We start from the raw sequence: 24,559 nt of genomic DNA on the forward strand, positions 1-24,559 counted from the left end.
TTCTCAAATCTTTCATATCAGTGGAATTTTGTTACTTTTGGCAAAGGGTGGCATAGCCAAAATAAAAATAATCTTTATAAAAAATATCCTTGGGGTTTCTGTTACAGTGAAAATAGATTCACTCAGGCAAGAAAAGTCTGAGTACGGAAGCAAAGGGCTGTGCACATACTACTCCCCCATCCAAGAGGATGAGCTAGTGGGAAAATAAGTTTTTCAGTGATAGCTGAGGCTGCCTATGAGTCACCTGTGGACCCAGAGGAGTGCAGAGGGCATTAGAAAGTTTCTATGCTCTGACAAGAGGGGTAGGATTGGCTGAGAGAAGTCTGATGGGTTATAAATGGCCTCCAGTCATGAATGAAGGGAAGTCATGATGAAGGGAAACAATCAGCAGATGCTACATGGACTATCTGAAGAGATGGGAAAAGATGCCCACCACTAAAGACCCAGCGAGATGAGTTTTATCTTTGTGGATTACCCATGGAAGACAGAGAATCATCAAGAACTAGACACCTCACCTACTCCAGCACAGGCATTTCCATAAGTTCTCTGTCACTTATGTCCCTGGGTAAAAATGGAACGGGGGTCCCTGGGTTTTACTGGTAAAAAAAGTTCTTGAATGGACTAAAAACATGGAGTGATTGAGCAATCATTGATTCGACTGAGTTTAGCTAGAAATTATTAGGTTACACTTTCTGCTGTTATGCAGTAATGGAAACTTAGGGCAGAAATTAAATTCAGTTATAGAAAAATAAAATACAATTTTGCATATTTGAGTTTATGACTAAAAATCCATTCCCCTTTATGTAATAATACAAAACAAATCAGAATATTTCCCATCTGCCCCCATGTTTTTCCATTGATTTCTCTCCTATTTCCTCCCACATAGGCTGAATTGCTAGGCTATCCCTGTCAGCTTTTTCAGATTTAGAGGACAGGAGCTCCAGGGGACTTGGAAGACGTCAGGTTGTTAGTTATTATTGTAATAACTGTTCAGTTAAATAAAAACTGTATGAATTTGTATATTGAAAAATTTCAGATAGTTTGTATTTATTTTAGCTTTGTTCATTTTGCAATAAAAGCTTTCTATTTAATTATTAATTTGGCTGTTATTTCTGGCAATTCTTGGCTAAGTAGTTTCAAAACATAATCCACAAAACATGAAGGGTTTTTTTCCTAGTGGTAGGGCTGTTATATATAAAATTATTGACTCTGTAAGTAGTGTTTAACCATGAATAAATACTACTAATGTAAGTTAAATTTAAATGATAATTTCTTTATGATTTTGGAAGGACTTGGAACAAAGAACATAATTTAGACAAAGCTTGTTATGTTTTGTTGTGATCGGATGACCAAAGGGATTATGTTATGTGTTAATTATAATGCAAGCAGAAATCACTATTAGAGATTGTGATGGTCAGTTTTATGTATCAACTTGGCTAGGCTATGCTACCTAGTTATTCAATCAAACACTAAGTCTTGCTGTGAAGGCATTTTGTAAATGTGGTTAACATTTATAATTAGTTGACTTTAAAGGAGATTATGCTGGTAATGTAGGTGGGTTTCATTCAATTAGTTGGTGGGCCTTAAGAATAAAGCAGGTTTCCCTGAAAAAAAGAAATTGTCTCAAGACTGTAGCATCAGTTCCTGCCTGAGAGTTTCCAGCCTACCAGCCTCCCTACAGATTGCCAGCCCCCACAGTGCTGTAAACCCATTCCTTGAAATTTCTGTCTTCCTGTCTCTCTGTCATATATATTATACAATAATATATTATATTACATAATAATATAATAGTCTATATTCTATATAATATTTTATAATATATATTATATGTAATAATATATCATGTTATATTATTACATATAATATATATTATAATAGATATTATTAGGTTGGTGCAAAAGTAATTGCAGTTTAAAAGGTTAAAAATAATTGCAAAAACTGCAATTACTTTTGCACCAACCTAAAATATATAATATATATATTAGAACCTCTAGAACCACTCTTTTTTAAAAAAAAATTATTTTGCTCTTTTTTAAAAATTAAATTAAATTTTTTAATATTAGTTTCAGGTGTAGAACCACTCTTGGTACCAAAATCTGTATCAGTCATATAGTGCAAAACTGTGACTTCAAATCTCCTGTTGCTTTATGTGCAGCAATATGTAGTATTACTGTGTTTAGATTTTTATATATCTGAGTTTCTTTAGCTGAAGAGTTGGGATGTTTGCTTTATATTTTGGGGTGGGAAGCTTACTCCTAAATGTAAAGATTTCTCAGCTTTAGTCTACAGTAAAAGAGAACAGGTAAAAACATTTCCCACTCTAAAAATGTGTTTATCCATATAGCAGAGGCATTTGGGATGAAAGAGTGAGGCTGACTTTATAGAGAGTACTGTCTTTCACTGAATCCAGAGCCTATGCATCTCAAGGTACTCTGGTGCTCCATTTGAAAGGTCCCATGGCTTCCTTCTTTTGTTCTCTGCCTATTCCTCTGAATAATGCAATTTTCCTAAAGAGATTTTATTTATTTAGCAAAAATTTGCCTTCCTGGGACAGCCTTATTTACAAGGTGTCTGTTGTGTGAACCGCTAGGGCTGTCACACATTGCTGCCCTAGTGTGTGTAAAACATACAGACAGCTCTATACAGATCACTTTGTCTGCACACCATGCCATGAGCTGTTACAGTAGCTTGTTATTTTAACAGAGCAGTGAAGCGTCATAAGATTGCAAGCCATTTAAAAAGCACTGGATGAAGTTAACAATTGCCTTAATCTATTAGGCCCTGACGCCCCTTCTGTTCAGCATGTTTATTGTGGTTGTTGCTTTACCTGTTTCTGTTTTATTTATGTATTCCCTTCCTTTTCAAAATGTTTCCCAATATGCTTTAAGTATTAATTCTGTGCAATAATCCTGTGAGGGAGACAAGATTTTGATCCCTGTTTAAAGACGAAAAATGATGGCAAAATGAAAGTTGAGGGTAAGGGTGTACGTATGTATAAAAGAGGCAAAGGTTTTGCCTGGACATGCAGGCAGAAGCAGATCCTCAATTCTTTATAACTAGCTTTACAGCAGTGCATTAGAAGGCTCTTCAGTATTTCGAAGCATCCCTTGTGAATTACCTTCACTTTTTTTTGGGGGGGGGGAGGGGGTGATTATACCACCTGTATGAGTTTCCTAGGGCTGCTGTAAGAAAATATGACAAGCTGGGTAACTCAGATAAACAGAAATTTATTGCCTCAGTTCTAGAGGTTAGGAGGTCAAGTCAAGGTGTTGGCAGGGCCATCTTCTCACTGAAACTTGTAGGGGAAGGAGCCTTGCTTGCCTCTTCCAGCTTCTGGAAGCCACAGACATTTCTTGGCTTGTGACAGTATCATTCTAATCTTTACATGGCATTCTCCCTATGTCTCTTCACATAATCTTTCCTTTATGCATATTTGTGCCCCAGTTTCCTCAGTTTACAAGGACACCACTTATACTAGATTAGGGTCCACCCTAATTACTTCATGTTAACTTGACTATACCTGTAAAGACCCTATTTTCAAAAAGGTCACATTCTGAGCTACTGGGGGGTTAAGACTTTAACATATGTATTTTGGAGGACACAATTCAATCCATAACACCACCTCTTGCAAATTCTATCTAATGGCCTTAAACATGGCATCTAACCAAGACTGCTTGCTAGATGTTGTTTGGCCCTGATAACAACTACTAGCCCTGAAGCCTGGCATGAAAAGAATATATACTTCATGGAGGAGAGGTGGGGGTCAGGAGACTAATCAGATGTCTGGACCTCCTTAGTCCCACAAAATGTGACAACAGACTTGGATCATAAAGGAGCAAAATTCTACATAAACTACAGCTAGATGATCCACCCTGAATAATGTAGGATAATGTATACTTCCAAGATATAGCTCAACCTCATTCAGCACAGATTTGATTTAACATTCAATTAATCTTATCAGTAATGATTTATACACAAGAGGATTCAACATATACATAGGAAATGACCACTCTTGATGGCTGCACTGCTTGGCTCTCCCTTCTGCTGTGTTTATTCTCACACCTGCCTTTGCTAAACTTGCTTCCTGGATGTGTTGCCTTGGTTCTATTCTTTCTTCTGTCCCAGTTTGTCTTTAGCTTTCCTTCCAAGTGAAGGTCATGGATTAGAATGATGAAAAAAATCAAATAGATGCTTAGCTCAGTATAAGACAAAATAAATTTTAACAAAGAATAAGTACATATTTATTGGAAATGTGATAAAGAAAAGCCATGCATTATATTTAAAAATAAATCTCATACTTATTTTTCTTATTATAAAAAAATATATAGTCATTAAAAAAAAACTTTAAGGTAAAATGGCTAAGCATAAAAAGACACTAAATAGAATCTATGATAGCCTCCATAATGCCAACACTGGCTATGAACATTGCCAATGTTTTGGTATGTTTTTCCAGATGCACATGTATAAATGTTTTATTTTTACAAAATTGGTATTGTATTGTACACGAGTGTTTATAATCTGTTCTCTACTTTTTAGCAACATATTGTACACATCTTTTGTGTCATTAAAGATTTTTTTACAGCATCATTTCATTTCATCATTCTACACTAGAAATGATGTTTCATTGGAGGGATGCACTAAAAGAAATTTAGCCATTTCTCTAGTCCCATACTGATTTTCAAATGTTCTTTATAATAATCAGTGGTACTATGAATACGGGTTGTAGTTAATCTTTGGATAGAGCCATATTTATTTCCTTAGCATAAATTCATAGAAGTAAAATCAGTGGGTGAAATTAATCCATAATTGACACACACTGATCTCTCAAAAAGTTGGATCAATTTACACTCATGCCAGCAGTGCTTGAGAGTACACATTTCCTGTCATGCTTGACAGTACAACATAGAATATAAAAATAATTCCAATTTGGTAAATTAAAAACTACAACATTTTAATTTGCATTTGTATGATTATTTATGCTATATAGTATAGATCAAAGAAATGAATATAAGAAACATAAACATAAGGTAATGAAAACTATTATGTAATTTCCAGTGGAAAGAATTGGATACTGGGACAACTGACTATCCATTTGGGAAAAAAGTTTTGTGCAAATTTATTGGCCATTCATGTTTCTAATTTTGTGAATTGCCTGTTTATGTCCTTTACCAACTTTGAATTTAGGTGTGATTGTTCTTTATGGATTTGTAAGTGTTTGTATTTTGTAGATGTGACTTCTTTATTTTTCATTAACAATGTCAACATTTCCCCCAAGTTTTCGTATGCCATTTAACTTTATGGATTTTCTAATACAGAGAAATTTAAAAAATGTTTTAGTGAATTTATCAATCTCTTTTTGTGTTTTTTAAAAATCATGAGTCTTAAATTTTCCTTTACAACCTTCAAATTATTTATATATATTTTTCAGTATTTTTGTGATTTTCTTTTACATTAAAATTTTTAACCCACTTGAATATGTTTGATGTTGGTCTAGGATATGAAGTAGTGATCTAATTTTTTTCTTTCCAAATGGATAGTCAGTTGTTGCATTATTCTACTCTTTTCATTGGAAGTTACATAATAGTGTTTATTTCTTTATATTTATATACTTAATATTTATTCCTCTGATTTATTATTTCACTACCACCACATTGTTTTAATTGCTGCAACTTTATCATGTTTTTAATCTGCAAGTGCAACCTCATTTATTACTTATCTCTTTTAAAATATTCTTAAAAATGATACTTACACACAACCTCCTCACTTATTTTAAAATGTCAAGGAAAAGCAAGAAGAATTGTTCATACTATTGCCTTGAACTTATGTTTTCAAACTCATAGAAAAATAGATCCGGTTTGTGGTTACCCTAGGTGAGGTGGGGACAGGGGAAACTGGATGAAGGTGGTCAAAAGGTACAAACTTCCAGTTATAAGATAAGTAAGTACTAGAGATGGAATGTAGAACATGATGACTAGTAACACTACCGTATGGTATATATGAAAGTTGTTAAGAGAGTAGATCCTAAGAGTGCTCATCACTAGGGAATATATATATATATATATATATATATATATATACATACATACATATATATATATATATATATATATATATATATATACATATATATATATATATATGTATATATATATATTCATATATATATATACATATATATATTTAATGTTTGAGATGATGGGTATTAACTAAACTTGTGGTAATCATTTGATAATATATGTAAGTCAGATCATTATGTTGTACACCTTAAACTTATATAGTGCTATATGTCAACTATGTCTCAATAAAACTGTTTTGTTAAATAATCAGCTTTTATGAAAGCTCATCTTTCTTTTCCCTTTAATAATTGCCATTATACAGAAATAACAAGGAGGCCAAATGGTAGGAGAAAGCGCAGTAACTTTGGAAACATCCAGTCCTGGGTTTGAAACCTGACTTTATCATTTGTTAGCTGTGTGTCTTGGGCAAGTTAATTCACTTTTAAGAGTCTCAGTTTATCCATCAGTAAAAATAGGAATAATAGTACCATATCTACCTTCCAGAATAAGAGGATTAAATGAGACATTTTTTGCTAACACAGAGTATGTCACTGCTATTAAAAAAGGAGCTCAGTAAATGTTAATTTCCCTTTCCTTACACTGTTCTAGAATCTATTGCTTATAAAACATTTTTATATACATCATCTCTTTGACTCACAAAAGTCTTGACTCACTGGCAATCATATGGTTTCTGTGGTATTGAATTACATGATGATTTAATAAGATATGATGATGACATAATGGCTATTAAATAGTGATCTTAGAAAATAATGCTTTTTTTCCTAAACACATCACTGAAACTTTTGCTACATTCTCAGGTATAAAATCATTTTTTAAAAAAGACAGGATGGCAATATTTTTTACCTTTTCAACAATTTGATATATGTAAATAAGAATATGTGCACTATCAATCACATATTTTTAGAAGCATATCTAGTCTATAAAACAAAGTCCATAATATGTGATATGTTTGTAGTCTAACTTAACCAATTTTTACAGTAGTAATAGCATTTGATTCCTATTAAACATAATTTTTAATTTGAAAATTAATAAAAAAGAAACCTATTTTCTTCTCAGTTGAGTCAAGTCACAGATTAAAGCATATATTAAATTAGTAATTTGTATTTATAACAACTCTAGAGAAAATAAATTTGTAAAGCAGTATAATATACTACGGTCGTTAAGACTGCCTGGAGTCATTGGGACTTGAATTTGAATCTCTACATTACAATGTATTAATAATAGCTATATTACTTTGGGTAAGATGCCTAATGACTTTGAGTCTCAACTTCTCATCTGGAAAATGGAATAATAACAGTGTCTAGAAAGAAGATTGTCTGAGGGTAAAGGAAATGACTCTAGTCAAGTATTTAACACAGTAAATGTTCACTAATTAATATTATTCCTAGTTATTACTGATGTTGGTGTTATTAACTAGAGAGTAGCAAAGTCATGCAGCCCCATTGGAAAGAAGTACTTAAGAGAATTTAAATAAATAATAATTGAAGTTTTCAAATAGTAAACTCATGCCAAATATAATTGTATTCCAAGTAGACGATAGCTTTTTTATGTATATGTATATAATACCTATGTATATTTGGGTGCAGAGAAAGGTTATAAAGTATTTGCAGAGTTGTTATTTCCAAAAAGTGCTAGCAATAAGTATAACAAAATGGTAAGTCTCCAAAATTATTACTAATAGACCTATATTCACAGATAATAAGGCTGGGTCTGAACCCAGAGGACAGAGGTTTGGAATGTTATGTAGAGCAATATTCTTTTTTGACTTACACATTGAAACCTTGTTTTATTGTGCACAGAGATCTTCCTCCCAATATTTTCAGAAGCCTTCACAAAAACTCATTTAGTATATTGGATTTCCTGAATCCTCTCCAAACTTTTCTTCCTGCATTTAAGCCCTTATATGAGCGGAGGATTTAGACTGAATTAGAGAGAGGACTTTCTTCTCCTTGGCTTTTCAGAGAACATGTTCTGGAAATCTCAGGAGAATTTTACAGATGCTGTGGAGTGAAGTCTGGGGTATATATTTTTGATACCCCAAATATTTCAGAAAACATAGCCTTGGAAGAGTCATATAGGTAAGATAGTTTGAATCACCCAAACCTGCAGTAAATATTAGATCCTAGTTTTTGCTTCTTGGTTATCTGCTTTGTCTTAAAATAATGGACAAAATCTCTTGGCCCTGTGAACATACAATTCTGTGCTTGAATTAGAGAGATGCTTTGGCTCATGTGGTTTAGAAAGGCTTTCTTTGCAGGTTGTTTTTAGAGTGTGTGAAACACTACATTCTGAAGGTCAGAGAAGTAAGTCATGACACATTATGTGTAAGCTCATCAGCTCCTTACTTCATAGTGAGTTAGAAGGGTGTGATGCAGTCCAGTAAGTGATGGTCATGATGTTCTGCTGCAGAACATTTGGGTTTCCCTACAGGTGCAATCTGTATGAAGTGAGTCATTAGTCATCACATTTTCTGGAAGAGTCAGAAGAGAAAAAGTTTAGAGTGAAATTGAAAACAGTGTTGTAATTTACTTTTGTCACTCATATGAGAGGATGATATTTTGCATCAAGCTTGAAAAAGCTTACTATAGCCTGGGTCTTATGCTACACACTGACTAGAAATGAATAGAATGAGAATATAAGACTTTCCCAATCTGATTTAGTATTATTTGTACTAGGAATGTATGAGTATGTGAGTGCATATTCATACAGGATGTTCTTTCATATGGTGAAAAACAAAACAAAAAACTGATGGTGGTAGGTGATTGGAGTGGTGGTGCTACAGGCAATGGGGAGAGCTACATAGCCAAACAAGGAAAAGTGAACACATGGAAACTATGTGTAGGCTGGGTAGCAAGGTGAGAAGGAAATCTCCTTACCCTAGGGAGCTGAGTCTTGTTTATGCCAGTTATTTGTTAATGCTGGGAAGGCATTCATAAATTTAAACTCTCAGTGAATATACTAGACACGTTCTTCTTGTTTGAATTCAAAAATCCACTTTTTCAAGGGCTGAAGAGTTTTTAAAATCGAATGTTGATTGAAAGTTCAACGTTTGAAACTTCAGGGAAGACAAATGTATCCGTGACCAGATAAAACAAAACAATGCCAGAGTTTAAGCTAACATTCACTATTTCATAACCAAAAGTTCTGTTTTCATATCTTCAGGAAGATGTAAAAATCCCTTTGGGAAAGAAGCCGGCTAAGAACAGGATAGAACTGGAAAGTTCTTCCCCCTTGTCCTGCCCCTCCCAATTATCCTCTCACTCTTCCTCTGCTTCTCCCTTCTCCTCCCACAAAGGGTGCATTAGTTGAGGTCCTTGGGGTCCGAGGCCCAGGCCCCCTCCCTCACATTAAGCCAGGTTGGCGCCTGCATTTGTAATGAACAAGTGCATACCGGCCCTGCCTCTGGACACCTCTTCAGTGCATGCCGGGCCTCTTCAGCCTGGCATTTCGGCCGGATGCATCCTCTTCCCCGCCGCTCCCATATGAAAGTCCCACTGAAAACAGCGTTAATGTTCGAGTTAGAACGCTCAGGGAGAGTAGAAGCAAATTCTTACTTTCAAGGGGCACTTGGGGGTCGTTTTGGTTTCTGAGACTTCGATTGCCCCATATTCCCCTCCACTGAATAGAAAGCAGAAAGGGCCTGCGCTCAAGCCTGAAGATTTGGCGAGGCAGGGGTGCGGCCCCTGATGCCTGCAGTTCCCGACTCCCCCCAGCCCGGGGCACAGGGCCCAGGGCTATAACTTTCGAGAATAGGAAAGCTTCCTTGCCCACTGGACACCGAACTCGCCTAATCGGAGACAGTCAATGGCACTAAAGATCTGCAGGAAGATCCTGTCAGTGGTTAGATTCCCCCAAGTAGCTGTGTGCTGGGGCGGGACCGGTCTTTAGATTGTGCGGAGCAATGAATGGTTCTCCAAAGGTAGATTTTCTGGAGTTCAGTGACCAAGAATCTCGAAATAAATTATCTGCTTAGTCTTTCACTTCTCTGAAGGGGTTCACGCCTCGAGGCTGATAATTTTGGAGGGCGGGCTCCTGAGTTCCGCGTTGAAAGTGCTTTCGCGGAGTAGAGGGGAAGTGGAAGACCCTTACTAACCAGAGGCACAGTTCAGTCTTGCAGGCCTGTAGAGCCAGCGGTTCCATCATCTTCCCCACGAAGTTAATGGTGTTTGTGGTTTTCCCCCTTTAATAGGCCATGAAGTCAACAAACTCCCCACATGGTGGCTCCCTTTACTAAAGTTGAATAGGGAATTCGTACACGAGTCGTGGAAATTTTCAAGTATTTCTACAGATTGAACTCATTTCAAAATACTCGTGGGAGGAAAGAGTAAGGATTTTAATCGGGTTCACCTTTGACGTGAAGCATGGCGGAAGACAGGAAAACCTGAGTCGGTAATAGCTTTGGGCGCTTTAGAAAGACGTCTCTGCTTGATTATCTGGTCGTGTTCACCCCGGGCTCTTTGTGTGCGAGCTTACTCTAGAGGCAGAGCTGAACATGAACACACGCATGTAAACACTCCAATATAAAGCAGCGAACATATGCAGTGGAGACAAAGAGGTACATCCCCATGTAGATGTGATCTGAAGCTTTATTGCAGGCAAGCTACCTGGAGCATCCCCAGGAATAAGATCAGAGAAAGAGTTTCTGGCTATTCATGGCCAGGAATAAGTGAAACTTGGTCTTCTTGGAGGACGTATTAAATCTCAAATAGGAGCGTGGGAAAGGCATTGAAATGAGAAGCATTATAATTTTATCTTAGAAAAAGCATGCAGAACCAATATAGCTTACTTAAATGTTAGATCCAAATCATAGTAACAGGAAGCACTCCCACTAAATTGTCATTTCCTCTAATTTTTGTTTAAGGTCTAATCCAAATAATTAACATGCACACACTAATGGTTATCGATGACTCTATTTCCTTTTTGAAAGAAATAGACCCGAGTGAGTTCTTTTACCGGAGTAGAGATTTACAAATCTTAAATTCCCCCGGGGACTTGGAAGCCTCTGGGTGGATGTGGTCTTCCCTTATAGCTTTCCTCTTCCCACATCATTTTCAGTTAAAAAAAAAATTAACTGTTCCCAATAGAGGGATTCCTGTTAGAAACCCTCAGCAAGTGAACTTGTACTGGGAATCCTCATGCTTTCCCAGTCTGTCTGTATTTTCCTAAGTAAAGCTCAAATTGGAAATAAAGGGGGAAACACATTTCTCACTCCAAAGTTCTTAAAATTTAAATTTTTGTGGAAAGCACAATTTGTTTCAATTTTTCAAATCAGTAAAATCCACAGAAAGTGTGAAGGTGTCCAAATAGGTCATCTAGAGTTCCAAAATCCAGGACTAATAGGAGACATAGAATGCTCTTTATTGAAATCTAGATGGGCTGGACGCTTTTCAGCTTTAAGAGCATTCATGAATACTGCAAGGGGGAACATATCTGAACAGTGGGGTGACTTGTGCAATAAATTGCCCCATTAATGGCACCACTGCCAAATCCTGAGATTTAGAGGCTCTGGTGAAAAATTGAATCGGGCAATTTTCAATGTTTGTAGCATCTGCGACCAAACAGGTTCAGCACTCAGAGTCTGGAGAGCTCCACAGGCCATGCTCTGGACTTACGTTTTAACTCTAAATCAATCTACTCATAGCCAGACTGTCAATGGCAGCCAGACTCATTAGCAATTTATTGATAATCCTCCAAGACTTCCCTTTAAAAACAAAATGACTTCCACATTTAATTGTCTATCTGAAAGAACATACGTAAGAAATTAGGTGATCTAAATGAAATTTATTAATAGGAGAGCTTGATGGTGTGTAATTCCAGAGACTAGAGCTCTCATTGCTGGGGTTGGTGAAAAGTAAAGAGAAATAATACGGATATAGTTAGAAACATGACTTTTACCATGCTCAAAATTCTCTGACTTCTTTACCGGTCTTTGAGAAATGGGTAAAATTGAAAACCATCAAAATAATTGGACTTCTTACAAATTGGATTGTATGAGTGAAAGGTGTTTATGAGAAGTGGATGACTCCGGATCTTATCATCCAAGAGGACAGCACAGAATAGTTAATATGTTCCTTGAGGGACTAGGATGCTGACGTCTTTTTCTGATACCCGATCATTACGTGACTGAGGAAAAAAAAAAAAAGGAAGTCATTTCATGAATAAAAATCGGAGCGCAACAGTGCAACAAAATATTCTGTACTTAAAGGCCATAGGCAGACAGATGTTGACAAAGAAGGCTCTTTTAAAACCATGTTCGGATAGGTTTCTGCTAACTGCACATATAAATAGGAGCAGAGGGCCGGTCACCTCTGTACCCATAGGCAGCAGCAGAAGAAGCCGAAGCTTCAGACGCAGCCAGAAGGACCTCAGCACAGAGAAGGCGCTGCCGACTTGCACAGCTGTCTGACCGGGCGGTTCCCACAGACGCCAGCTGAACCTCGGCCCTCTCTCCTTCCTTCCTCTCCTGCTTTGACTTTTCCTCTTTTCCTTAATCACTTACTACTTTCTCCCGGTGGACTTAGGACACTTTGTCCTCCACCCCCCACTTTAGCACATTGCCTACTCTTTCTTCCTTCTACATCTCTCTCTTCGCCCCCTTCTCTCGGGTGTCACGCTCTCTCCTAGTCTGTGCGTCTACAAACTTTTGAACAGAATACTGGCCTCAGCAAACAAGTCCTCCAGCTCCTCCTGCTGCTCCTGCTCGTTCCTGCGGCTTCTCCTCAGGCACTAATACCAGACGGTGATGCCTTTTGCGTTTTGACTCCAGCGCAGAAACTTGGAGGAGCCCTTTGCCCGCCGTCCTACTTGGCAACAAATCCTCTCCTAGCGGCGGTAAGAGTTGAATGGTAAGGGGGAAAATTCTTACCAAAGCAAACGGCTCACCTGACTGCTGATTCTTTCGCCAGCATGAGGGTACGAGTTAGCTTTCCTTCGTACCAGGTCTGGCGAGTTATTGGGCACTCGGTATATATATATATATATATATATATATATATATATATATATATATATATATATATATATATTCTAACTACGTATAGCGAGAGGGACGTGGCTGGGTGTGCGAGGTCTGTCACTAAACGGTATTCAACACGGGGAGCAGGAGCTTTGTTCTGTCCCTCCTCCAGCTCCGGGAGTTTCTTGGGGTTGGCGCGCGGAAGGCCAGGGGCGTTCTGACGGCTGTGTGCCCTCTTTCCCGTCCTGCGCAGAATGACCATGTGTAGCGGAGCAAGGCTAGCCCTGTTGGTCTACGGGATAATAATGCACAGCAGCGTCTACTGCTCACCTGCCGCGGCTGGGCTCCGGTTCCCTGGGATCAGGTAGGTGTTGGCCACGCGGGCTGAACTGAGGCTGGGGCTTCCCTTCCCCAGGTCGTCCTCTTGCAGTTCCTCAGTTCCGACTACGACAATCTCCCCATGCTCCCCAGAGCGCCGCCACCAGCTTGGGTCGGGCCGCGGGACCCTGGCCCCGGCTCAGTCCGAGGGCCGGGCAGGCTCCACTTCGCCTCGGTGTCGTTCTCTGAGCCAGCGGCTGCCTAGGGGCCCGGGTGGAGCGAGTGCGCTTCAGCGGGCTGGAGAAACCTACCCTCCTCCAGCCCCGCCCGCAGGAGGGGGGCAGGGCAGGGCCTGGAGCTTGACTTCTTTTCCCTGTTCTCAGCAGGAGTTAGAACTTTGGCTCCCAGAGCCAGGTTGGGGGGTTGAGCGTTATGCTCCCAGGGACTTTGCTTTGTTACAGCTTGTTCTGGATTGTCGCGGAGGGGTCTCCCTCACCTCAATTCAAATTCTTTTCCCTGGAAGACCTTTCTCTCCAGTGATAACGTTTTCCAACTGTATTTTGAGTCTCAGGCTGTCCTGGGGAGGAGTGTAGGTTGGGTACGGTTGAGGAAAAGCTATCTGACAGAAGAAAAACAAGAATGAGTCTGACAGGGAGGAGGAGAAATGGATGAAAGGAAGGAGAAAGAGAAAGCAAGCAGGCAGGAAGGACCAGGACAGCCCTGTCCGCCCCAGGCGGAGTTACCCTGGGATTTTTCTTAATCTAGTTTCTAATCGGTCGGGTTTCTTGCCTCAGCCTGAGTCCCTGGCGGGTCAGACGCAGAGTGGGAGCTAGCTTTGCAGCACTGCCCCCTCAACCGCAGCGCACCCGGCTCCAGACAACGAGGAGCGGGAGTTCCGCCTGCAAAGCTGCTTCTCCGAGCCGCACCCAAGAACGCGCCTTAGGGGCCGCTGACCATTGATATGGCTCGAGAGACGGGTTCTAGCTTCAGCATTAGGACGCCAGCATCTGGGTACAGGGCAGGTGTGGAAGTGGCCAGAGAGACCCGGGGACGCCGGTCAGCCGGGCAGAGGCGCGTCGCCTGGGAAAGGCTGCCTTTGGGGCCGGCGAAAGGATGTGCTAGTCTTTAACTCTCTCCAGGGATGGAGAAAAGGCGAGCGGAGTAACGAAATGTCTCGCTAATCCCTCCTGGAGAGCGCGACTTGTCCTGGCCACTTTCCGAGTCTCTCCGGCGGGCTAAAGCGAGGAGTTTTTGTGTTTTAACCCTCCTCTCCCCGTCTTATATCTAGGACAGAGGCAGTAGGCTAGGGCGACTGCGAGGCCGCTGCGCTCCTGCTGGCTCCGCTGACTCTTTTCCTGATCCCCGGGGTTGAGATGCAGTCTCCTAGCCTCGCCATCGCTAACAGATTAGCGGGAGTTATGTAGCAGACTTAAAAACCCTATTTCATCCCTAGCTATTTTTTAAAGTCCCGTGTGCCTGGCCTTTTCCCCAGGCGAGAGGCAACGGAGTGCGCGGACACGCCACAGAATGAACCGCTGCCAAACCCACTAAGTTTAGGGGCATCTATTATTCATGTTCCTGCCAGATCCTCTCCCGCCCAAAATAGAAGCCGGTGGTTCTCCGTGACCTACATCTGTGCTGGGAAGGGCTCCCCTGGGCTCAGAGGCTCCGTGCGGGGGTGGGGGGATTGGCTGCCGAAGTTGGCCGCCGCACACCCCATCCATCCACCATCTCTGTTTCGCTCCTGGTCTCCCCCACCAGGTCTTCGTGTCGGCCAGCGCCTCGACTCAGTCTTTCTCGTCCCCGCCCGTTGCTTCTTGCGCGGGGAGACTCGGGCGTCAAGCCGGGAGCGGGGCGGGCCTTTTTGGTGGCCAGGTGTGTGTGTTCGGCGGGGACACTTCGGCTTCCCAGTACTTGTTGAGGCCGCGGCCCTGCTGGGTCACCCGCGAGAGGAGGGCTGGGAGAGCCGCCTCGCGGGGTAGGATTTCATTTGGATGTAGTTTCCTCCTCGTTACCTCTATCCCTACCCCTGCCCGGGAAGAAGAGGCAGGTCTCCGTAGGGGACCTTTAGAAAGGAGGAAAATCAGTGCGAGCCCATTTCTTTGGGTCCTGGCAGAGCTAGGGAGGGACTTGTACTGACCACTCCTTCTGTCCCGGCTACCATTGCAGGCCAGAGGACGAAGTTTACGACGAGGACGGAAACCCGCTGCAGGACTTGTACGACTCTGACCCGCCAGGCGTAGGGAGCCCCGCCTCCGCGCTGCGCGACGCCTACGCGCTATATTACCCCACGGAGACGAGGTACAAACCGCGCGGTTTCTGCGCGGCCCCGGGACTGAGGTGGTGGGAGGGGCAGGATAGTGGCCCGCCCAGCAGGTTCTTTTTCATAAACGCCCTCAAGGCTATTTTCTCCTTTGGCTGGTTCCCACGACAGCGACAGAAAGTTAGTAGCGGGTATGTCTGTGTGGACAGGAGGGCCGCGTGGTGACCTAAAGGTCAGCGGTCAAGGAGTGGTACTAGTGGGCGCGCGCCGCGCCGATGGAGCGCCCAGACTCCACACCTACCACCAGAGTTGCAGGAGGAACTTCCGTTCCTGGCAGTCACTCACGGGAACATCTCAAGAGAGTTATCCCCGAGTCCTGGGCTTCTGGGTCTTTCCTATCAGCCTCTCTGAGTGCCCAGCGTGGGGTGGGGTGGGGGCTGTGGTGGCTCCTTGGGGACAGAGTCAGTGACACTAGGTGCGCTTTGCTTCCCCGTTAGAGATGTCGCCCACGGGATCCTTAACAAGGCCTACCGCAAAGTGCTCGACCAGCTGTCCGCCAGGAAATACCTGCAAACGCTCGTGGCCAAGGGCGTGGGGTAAGAGTTTGCGAAAGAGTTAACTGGTGCGTGACGGCGCCCGCCCGCTGGGGTGGATGTCATTGCGGAGCGCGCGCGGGGCGGGTGGTGCGGCTTCTACGTCCTTGCGTGCACGTGGGGCCGAGGGTGCGGCTGCGCTGCGGGGTTTGCGAGGCCAGCCCCCGGCCTCGCGTGAAGATTCCCAGGCGGCCCCTGCAGTTTGGCGAAGAGAGCTGGAGATCCGGGGACAGAAAGGAGAGCGCAGGAAAACTGGGGAGTTTGATCCGTTTTGAATAAGAAAAAAGAGAAACCAAACAAATCTCTCAGTCATTCTAAACCTTCAAACTTCGCATGACGATTTGCTATAATTTCCTCCAAGTTTGATCTTTTTTCAACGTTTCTTTTACTAATTGAAACCAACAAATCCTCAAATTTGGACCCTTAGGGAAACAGGTTTTGCTCGTGCCAGACGAACCCAGAGCACAGAGCTTGTGTGGAAAATCTCTCAGCAGAAGGCAACATTTTAATAAAGCCCACGGGAAAACAGATTACATTTTTTTGCCATGAATTATTCATGCGATGAAAAATATTGCCTACAGCCTGTCGACTTGTATTATTATCACGTTTTTCAACTTAGCGTGCGGAAGGAGAGGAGTGCTCGCGTCTGACTAGGAATTACGGGGTCGTTGTAAACTCCACAGCAGCAGCCAGAGTGGCGTTTAGGGCTCTTTAGTTATTTTCTCTGTACGTGAGGGGGAGAAGAACAGTTAGGACAATTCAGGGCAAACGCGCAGAAGGGATGGTCATGTCCCATGGGGCCAGGTTAGGCTTAAATCGTGTGCCCTTGGCCCGGACCTCATCCTGGGTCCCTCTGTAAGGACCAAGAAATCCTCGGTGGGGAGAGGGGTGAGGAGTTTCCGTCGCAGCCCTCCCTCCGGCTCTTACCCACAGAGGAAGGCGGCGCGGTACGCAGTGAGAGCCCCTGCGCTCTCTGCAGGCTCCCGAGTGGGGTGGGGCCCGCCTGCTCCCCGCAGCTATTGAATCTGTGTCTCCCGCCCTGCAACCCTCTTCCCGACCCCTTTCCTTGCAGTGGGAACCTAGGCGACGGCGGGGAGGATGACTCAGAGCCGCTCTCCAAGCGCCACTCGGACGGAATCTTCACGGACAGCTACAGCCGCTATCGGAAACAAATGGCTGTCAAGAAATACTTGGCGGCCGTCCTAGGGAAAAGGTATAAACAAAGGGTTAAAAACAAAGGACGTCGAATAGCGTATTTGTAGCGATGAGTTACCGGCTACCCTGTGTATACAACCCTGACACAATGAAAAGTCAGTCATTTTCCCAACTAACTGAACAGTCATCGCTCATGTGTTCCATTCAAACATGTATTTATGTATGAAGTAAAGCCATTAAATGAATATTTTGATAATAATAGTTTTTCTTTTTACAAAGCACTAGAGAATGCACAGATATACTTTGTGGACCAATTATTGATATATATTATAAATATATATATTTAGGAATATATATATAAGTATAATAGAGAGCAGTTCATATAAAATGTGCACAAGGATTGAAAATTTGCCTGAGCTGTTTATGTTTTTATATAAAATAAATAGAAAAATAGACAATCATTGTTTTGAATATTACTCCTATTTTTGTAAACCAGAATTAAAAGGATAGTATTTTTATCCACGACAGACCTGAAGATATTAATACCGACCATTTGCTACTGTACATAAACAATGATGCCCTGCTCCAGGGAGATTTTGAGGTAATGATTTGGGATAATTGCTGTATGGCATTCTTTTCCAGTGAGTCTCTAGGGCAGGCTGCTTCAATCCCAGCCCAACTCAACTAGGCACTGTCCCCCTTGCTGGGTGACAATTCTAATACTTCTGCTTTCTTTAATCCTACTTTTATGTGTATTGGTGTCTCTTCAGACTCTCAGCCCAGAAGGACATTCTCCTGATAAAACAACAGCTCGATTTAAATTGTGCTTCTCCCCAGAATTCACACCACTCCCTGGGGAAGAATTGGGGGATTGTCAGAGAAGGGAGGTTTGGAAGGTTAGGAAGCTCCCTTTTCTGTACTTTCAGGAAACCCAATATCTCAAGGTTTAGGGCTATTGGAACAAAGTGAAAGAAGTGTAGGTTTATTGGAAGAGGCAGAGCATAGGGCAGTAGGAGGAGGACCCTAGAGAGGGACTAATTTGGGGCTGCCCTAGGTCTGGAACACTGAGGGTAAGCCGAGTCCCCACCTTAGGTCCCCAGCCTGACTGACTTTGGGCGCTGGGTATTGGAAATAGATGCAAAGTACAATGTGTTTTTCTCCAGTGCTGTCCATGCTTCTTATTTTGTGAAATGGCCAGGATCCTTCCCTTTGAACCCTGCTCTGTAGGAGCCACCCTTTTCTTTTGTGGTTTTTCTGAAAACCCCTCCTTTCAACCCTCTTGCACTGTTTAAGTACTGTTTACCATTTTTCATTCACTCTCTTAAACTTGTGAATGCGGTTACCTTTTGTTGTTGTTGTTTGATGCAAGCACTTATTGTAAAGTTTAGGAACCCTGTGTAGTTACCACTAAGTAATTCTGCAGTAAATATGAACCTTTTGTTTCTTGTTTATTGAGTTTGTAGGTAAAATGTATTTTTCTACATTATGGCTTATTGCTTAGTAAAATTTATTTCATAAAACCAACCTTTGTCATATTAGAATGTGTAGTGTTCACATGTTGCTCAGTTTTACTAACTGATAAATCGTTTAAACCTCGTCTTCATATGTATGAGTACTATTCTTATATTTGTGGTCAAGAATAAGGTAAGCAAGCTCCAACCGACACTGAGAACCTCCCTTTGTATCCTTTCTTGGCTACAGAAAGCATGTCTGTTTCCTATTAATTCCTTGAATATATTGAGTAATCTCTATAAACAAAAGAACCTTCACCCAGCAATCAGATCAAGCAACAACAGGCAAACCAGCCAAACTCCCAAATTTCAGGCACAAATTATTTTGAAAAAAAAAAGAAGAAGAAGAAGAAGAAGATCAAGAACAAGAAAAGATTAAACATTGGCTTGTAAGTTTAAACGACCTTTCCTTTTCCTTTACGGATTTGATCGGTATGAAGTCATAAATCAAAGAAAACAGAATTGGATTTGCATTCCCAGGCGGGATGGATGCTGCCAGGAGATCACATTGCAAACAGTGAAAGCACAGAGGCATTCGATCTATGCCTGAGTCCTGTGTACGGGATCAATCTTTCTTTAATTCTGCAGTCTCCTCAGGCAATGTGACATGGGACACAGTTTGCAGCTTTAGTGCCTTTCTTCGCCTTTTAAATCGCCACGAATCACAGATGGCTATTTAGTGGCCCTACAATGCTGCAACACATCGGCTTGCATTTTAGTCTTAATTATTTGTTTCTTGGATAATGGGCAGAGTTTTCTGTATTTGTGTCAGCTGTTAGTGGTGAAATAGGGCTCTAGTTAACCTTTATTTATGAAGTCTAATTTAGTGTTCCCGTGGCTAGTTGCAAGCATTTACAGTGATCACCCAGTTTAATCTTTTGTATACTTTTTAGAAATGCCAAGAGCCTTACTAACCTGGAGCAGATTTATGATGTAGTGATAATTTAGGTAGATGATAGTCTTGAAGCTCTTATTTTGTGTGCAACTGATTATAAAAACATCTTAACCAAGTATTATTACACACATGATATCTATAACTAGGACTTTGATAACTGTTATTAAAGTGTGTAAAATTTGTATGAATAAATTTTTGTAAACAATGCACCTTCGTCTAATGTTTGGAGAAAAAAAGACATGAGGAAATAACTACCTTAAAATCTCTTAAACTATTATATTTTCTTTAGCAACCATAATAATTTTTATGTCTGGAATATATATCTATCTAAGCATCCTTGTATTTTTATAAATGTACTTTAATATCTGCTTGATGGGATACTGGAGTCAACTAAAATTTAAAGTAGCTACTCAGACGGAGATGCCTAAGAAGATATTCAGCTCATAAAATAGGCACTGATGTTTGAACATTTATAGGATGCACAATTTAGATGAATCTCTATCCCCTACTGTGTATATACATTGCTCAGTATTCAGAATTACTATCCAGAGGTGGGACACAGTAGCTGGGTATTAGTTACATTTCTAAAATATCAATCTAACATTGTTTTCTTTTTACAAGAAACTCTGCAGACTAAACTGGTCTTGATAAAATTCTGTATAAAAATGATTTAAATAATCAGTTTTGGAGGTTTTAAAATATGTTTAGAGGTAAACAGACAACTATTTCTGATTAAAGTGCTTTGGGTAAAAGAAAAAAGAACATGAGTGAGCACAGAGTTAATTAAATACCTTTAAAAGAACATGTACTTTGAAGCCTAAGACAAAATGTGGGAAGTTATTTATGAATTATTTGTTTTATTAATTCATATTAACAAACTTTAAAGCAAAGCCTTCATGTGAAACTTCCATAAAATTTTCAGTGGTGTTTATTTTTGAAACCCTTGATGATTTCTGGGTTAAAAAAATGTATTGAAAGTCACTTATAATAAATCACATACCATTTAATTTAAATCACCAGATTTTCATCTTAAAATTACTGCAGTCAATTAATAAATCAATAAATATGTCACAATAGTACTAAAGGACCAGCAAAGATAAAAACATTAGCAAAGAGTAAAAAACTTCAGAACTGAGCTCAGTATTTAAGGCCCAGAATTGTATAGGGAGGAGCTTTGGATCTAGAGATCCCATTTGTAGTAAATTAAAAAAAATACAGTATAATTCATATTTACATTGGATCTTATTAGATATGAAGTTTTCTTCTTCATCTTTAAACACCATCTCCATGGACACACACACGCACGCACGCACACACACGCACTCTTTTGAGTTATCCTTCATAACAGAACAGCATGTTGCTATATACATGAATTTCACGTAAAGTCAGCCTAGTCTGGGGCTTATCTCTACTTTCTGGATAAGTCATTAGCCCAACCAAAAAAATTTATCTTGAATTTTTCCATTTACCACACACCATATATATATATATATATATATATATATATATATATATATACACACACACACACACACACACACATATATACATATATATGTGTGTGTGTGTATATATATATATATATATATATATATATATATATATATATATATATAAAATATACAGTTGGCAGTAATTCTGCAGATCCAGAAGTCCACTTCCAATTAAAATTTGGATTGAGCGTGTCCCCCAACTTTTTACAAGATGATTTCTCTTGGTGCCCTGCTATGACTTCAAACTCGACCCTACTGTTGACACTGTTACAAGATTGGGAAACAAGGTTAAGTCTGAGTCCTTCCATTTCACTGTAACCCTTCTTTGAAGAAGGGAGATGCCTCTTGCTGTTGTCCTTGGCCTCACCACTGGCTTCCTACATTGGTGTGTAACTGGTCAGCCTGCTATTGGTCACTCTTCCTTCAACCAGGTAGTTTTAATTCCTTATGATATCCCTCTTAGCAGATGTTCCAGGGTAGCCTCAACTGTCACAGGGTTCAAAGTTCTTCATACTTTGGACTCTTTTTGTAGCTAGTCTTTCCTGCCAAATGTTACCCAACATGGATCCTCCTTCTTTAGGAGAGGTACTTATCAGTCTTTCAAACTCAAATGCTTCTTTTCATCTTTTGACTCTCACCAATCCCTCCATGCCCAGAATATCCTTTCTCTACCTACCTAATTGAAATATTCTATAAAGTCCAAGTCAAGCTCACTTTCCTCAGTCTCTCAGAGTAACCACATCTTCATTCCCCCACCACCGTCCTCGTACTCCTTTGCTGTGACCCTTACTCTCTGTAGCACTGTGTCGTGTGATCTTTAATTTCACTCTGCTCTGCCCTGTCCTTAACTGTTTTGAAAGTGCAGGGCCTGTCTCCCCAGCTATATGACCTTGTGAAGGGCATAGCTGATACATTGCACTTTAATGCCCAACACACTTCTGGGAACATAATGAATATCTCTCTTGAATGATTGAAATAACCAGAGGACTTGCAGAATTCACTATGACATTTCTCCCTTACAGGACAGCTACAAAGCATATATAGGAAGTGAAATTAACTTATTAATTAGGTGTGCATCATAAATCAAACTAGATCTTCCTCCAGGAAAAGCTACATAGAAAAGAATGCCAAATTAATTAGGTGGGTTTCTGCCATAAGATAAAATGAACTTTAAATTCACATGTAGGCAAAAGGCTGCAACAGATTCAAGCCACTAGGCCTTTAGTTTTTCATTCTGGTAAAGGATTGTATTTTCAAACTAAAGAGAATTCACCTTATGCCTCAAGACACTAATACCTTTTTCTAGAATAAAGGAAAAAGGATTTCTTGATATGTAGACTGGGAGCTGGATTGCCCTCAAAGTGATCATTTACAGAGCAGTTATCTGCAGCTGCCAAAGAAACTTCTCCCATCAACAGAAATGTAATTTGAAACACGAGTTCATAAGACAGGAAAAAGGACAGAATGAAAATATTTTTTAACAACAGTGGAACATTATAGTAGGTGATGTCATCTGGTCTAAGTTTATTTTCTTCTTAGCTGTATCTTTGCTATGTATTATAGAAACCTAATTCAAGGAGGGATATTATCTATAAACCAAAAAGAAAATAGTATGATGTTAATTTGTGCATTTTCCCCTTGTTAAATATCCTGAGTTTTGCTCTCTTGACAACATGTCCCTCATGCAGGACATGGCTTTTATAGGATGTTAACTCCACTTCTAGATAATAATCAGAATAATAATTGCACTGCCTGACCACAGTTTAGGCTTGACATGTGGTCCATTTTAAGATAGCGGGATTAGAGAAGATTTTTTTTCTTTTTCTGGAAGTGTCAGAAGGGAAGAAGTTCTTTCTTTCCTTCTGAATGGCGATGTATAATGTAACACACTATATAAAAAGCCAGCCTCACGGTGGAACTGATATTATAAAAGGCAGACAGGATCAACAGGAAGAAACATGTCCTTAAGAACATCATTGAACCCTGAATCAAAGGAATCCTGAAGCCTGAACTTTTGGAATTTTTTGTTAAATAAGTCAATAAATTCCCTTCATTGCTTAAGCCAGTTTTTGTGTTTGTTGTTTGTAATATTGGTTAAGACCTGTGTTGTGAGTAATGGAAAACCTAATTCAAACTGGTTACCGTGTTTCCCCATAAATAAGACCTAGCCGGACAATCAGCTGTAATGCATGTTTTGGAGCAAAAATTAATATAAGACCCGGTCTTATTTTACTATAATATAAGACTGGGTCTTATATAATATAATATAATATTGGGTCTTATATTACCTTTTGCTCCAAAAGATGCATTAGAGCTGATTGTCCAGCTAGGTCTTATTTTTGGGGAAACAGGGTAGGTATCTTTTCTTTAGAACACAGAAGACAGTATTAAGACTGATCTGCAGAGGTTCCAGTGAACAGGGAGTGTTACAAGTTCCAGTGCCCCAGTGTTACAAAGACTTCACATTTCCTACTAAAATTTTACTTTAACGTTTTAATATTTAAATATTACAAAACATCTAGAAGTGAACCCTTGTAACTGCTTTCAACTGTAGTAAGAAATAGCCTTTGAGGAGCCCTGACCATCTTTTGCCATCAACTATGCTATTGTTTGAACCACTAGTGGCTGGAACTGCTCTGCTCTGAAATTTTTTGTTGTTGTTGAAATTTTGCCCTTCTCTACCCCTATGGAACTTGTGGTAAAACTCAATAGAGAGCCACTCTGGAAGACAGTTTGGTGGTTGCTTATACAACTAAACATACTCTTACCATACGATCCAGCAATCAGGCTCCTTGGAATTTATCCAAAGGAGTTGAAAACATATGTTCACACAAAAATCCTGCACACCGATATTTAGAGCAGCTTTATTCACAACTGCCAAAACTTGGGAGCAAACAAGATGTCCTTCAATAGGTGAATGGGTAAATAAACTGAGACATCAGACAATGGAATGTTATTTAGCATTAAAAGGAAATGAGTTATTAAGCCACGAAAAGACATGGAGAACACTTAAATGCATATTACTAAGTGAAGGGAGCCAATCTGAAAACACTATATACTATATTATTATAATTATATGATATAGTGGAAAAAGCAAAACTATGGACATAGTGAAAAGATCAGTGGTTGTTGGGTAGAAAGGGAAGAGAGAGAAGGAGAGAGCTGAATAAGCAGAGCATGGGATTTTTAGGACAGTGAAAATACTCTGTATTTTATAATAATATACTTTTGTCCAAGCCCATCTACAGTTGACCCTTGAATAACACAGATTTGAACTGCATGGGTCCACTTATATGTGG

At 40.3% G+C, this 24,559-nt stretch overlaps 1 protein-coding gene across 3 annotated transcripts; it reads left to right on the top strand.

Moving 5' to 3' along the window:
• Nucleotides 1-12,768: 12,768 nt before the first annotated feature.
• On the top strand, nt 12,769-19,974 carry ADCYAP1 (adenylate cyclase activating polypeptide 1). Of its 3 annotated transcripts, none has more exons than XM_019710359.2 (5): nt 12,769-12,908; nt 13,286-13,396; nt 15,520-15,651; nt 16,111-16,209; nt 17,279-19,974. In XM_019710359.2, the coding sequence occupies exons 2-5, from the start codon at nt 13,287-13,289 to the stop codon at nt 17,466-17,468; spliced, it is 531 nt and encodes a 176-aa protein (XP_019565918.1). In that variant the 5' UTR covers nt 12,769-12,908; nt 13,286; the 3' UTR covers nt 17,469-19,974. The 3 variants fall into 3 exon arrangements, with proteins under 3 accessions (XP_019565918.1, XP_019565919.1, XP_074196359.1); XM_019710360.2 differs by having other exon boundaries at nt 12,790-12,922; XM_074340258.1 differs by lacking the exon at nt 12,769-12,908 and having other exon boundaries at nt 13,151-13,396.
• The last annotated feature ends 4,585 nt before the right edge of the window (nt 19,975-24,559 follow it).

This window comes from Rhinolophus sinicus, linkage group LG09, assembly GCF_036562045.2.
Source record: "Rhinolophus sinicus isolate RSC01 linkage group LG09, ASM3656204v1, whole genome shotgun sequence".
NCBI classification, from domain to species: Eukaryota; Metazoa; Chordata; class Mammalia; order Chiroptera; family Rhinolophidae; genus Rhinolophus; species Rhinolophus sinicus.

Excerpts from the sequence above, each read along its gene's own strand:
- ADCYAP1 (XM_019710359.2), top strand. The coding sequence starts at position 13,287 with ATGACCATGTGTAGCGGAGCAAGGCTAGCCCTGTTGGTCTACGGGATA. Across the intron at positions 15,652-16,110 it reads TATTACCCCACGGAGACGAG|AGATGTCGCCCACGGGATCC; the intron begins GTACAAACCGCG and ends CTTCCCCGTTAG. Across the intron at positions 16,210-17,278 it reads CTCGTGGCCAAGGGCGTGGG|TGGGAACCTAGGCGACGGCG; the intron begins GTAAGAGTTTGC and ends CTTTCCTTGCAG.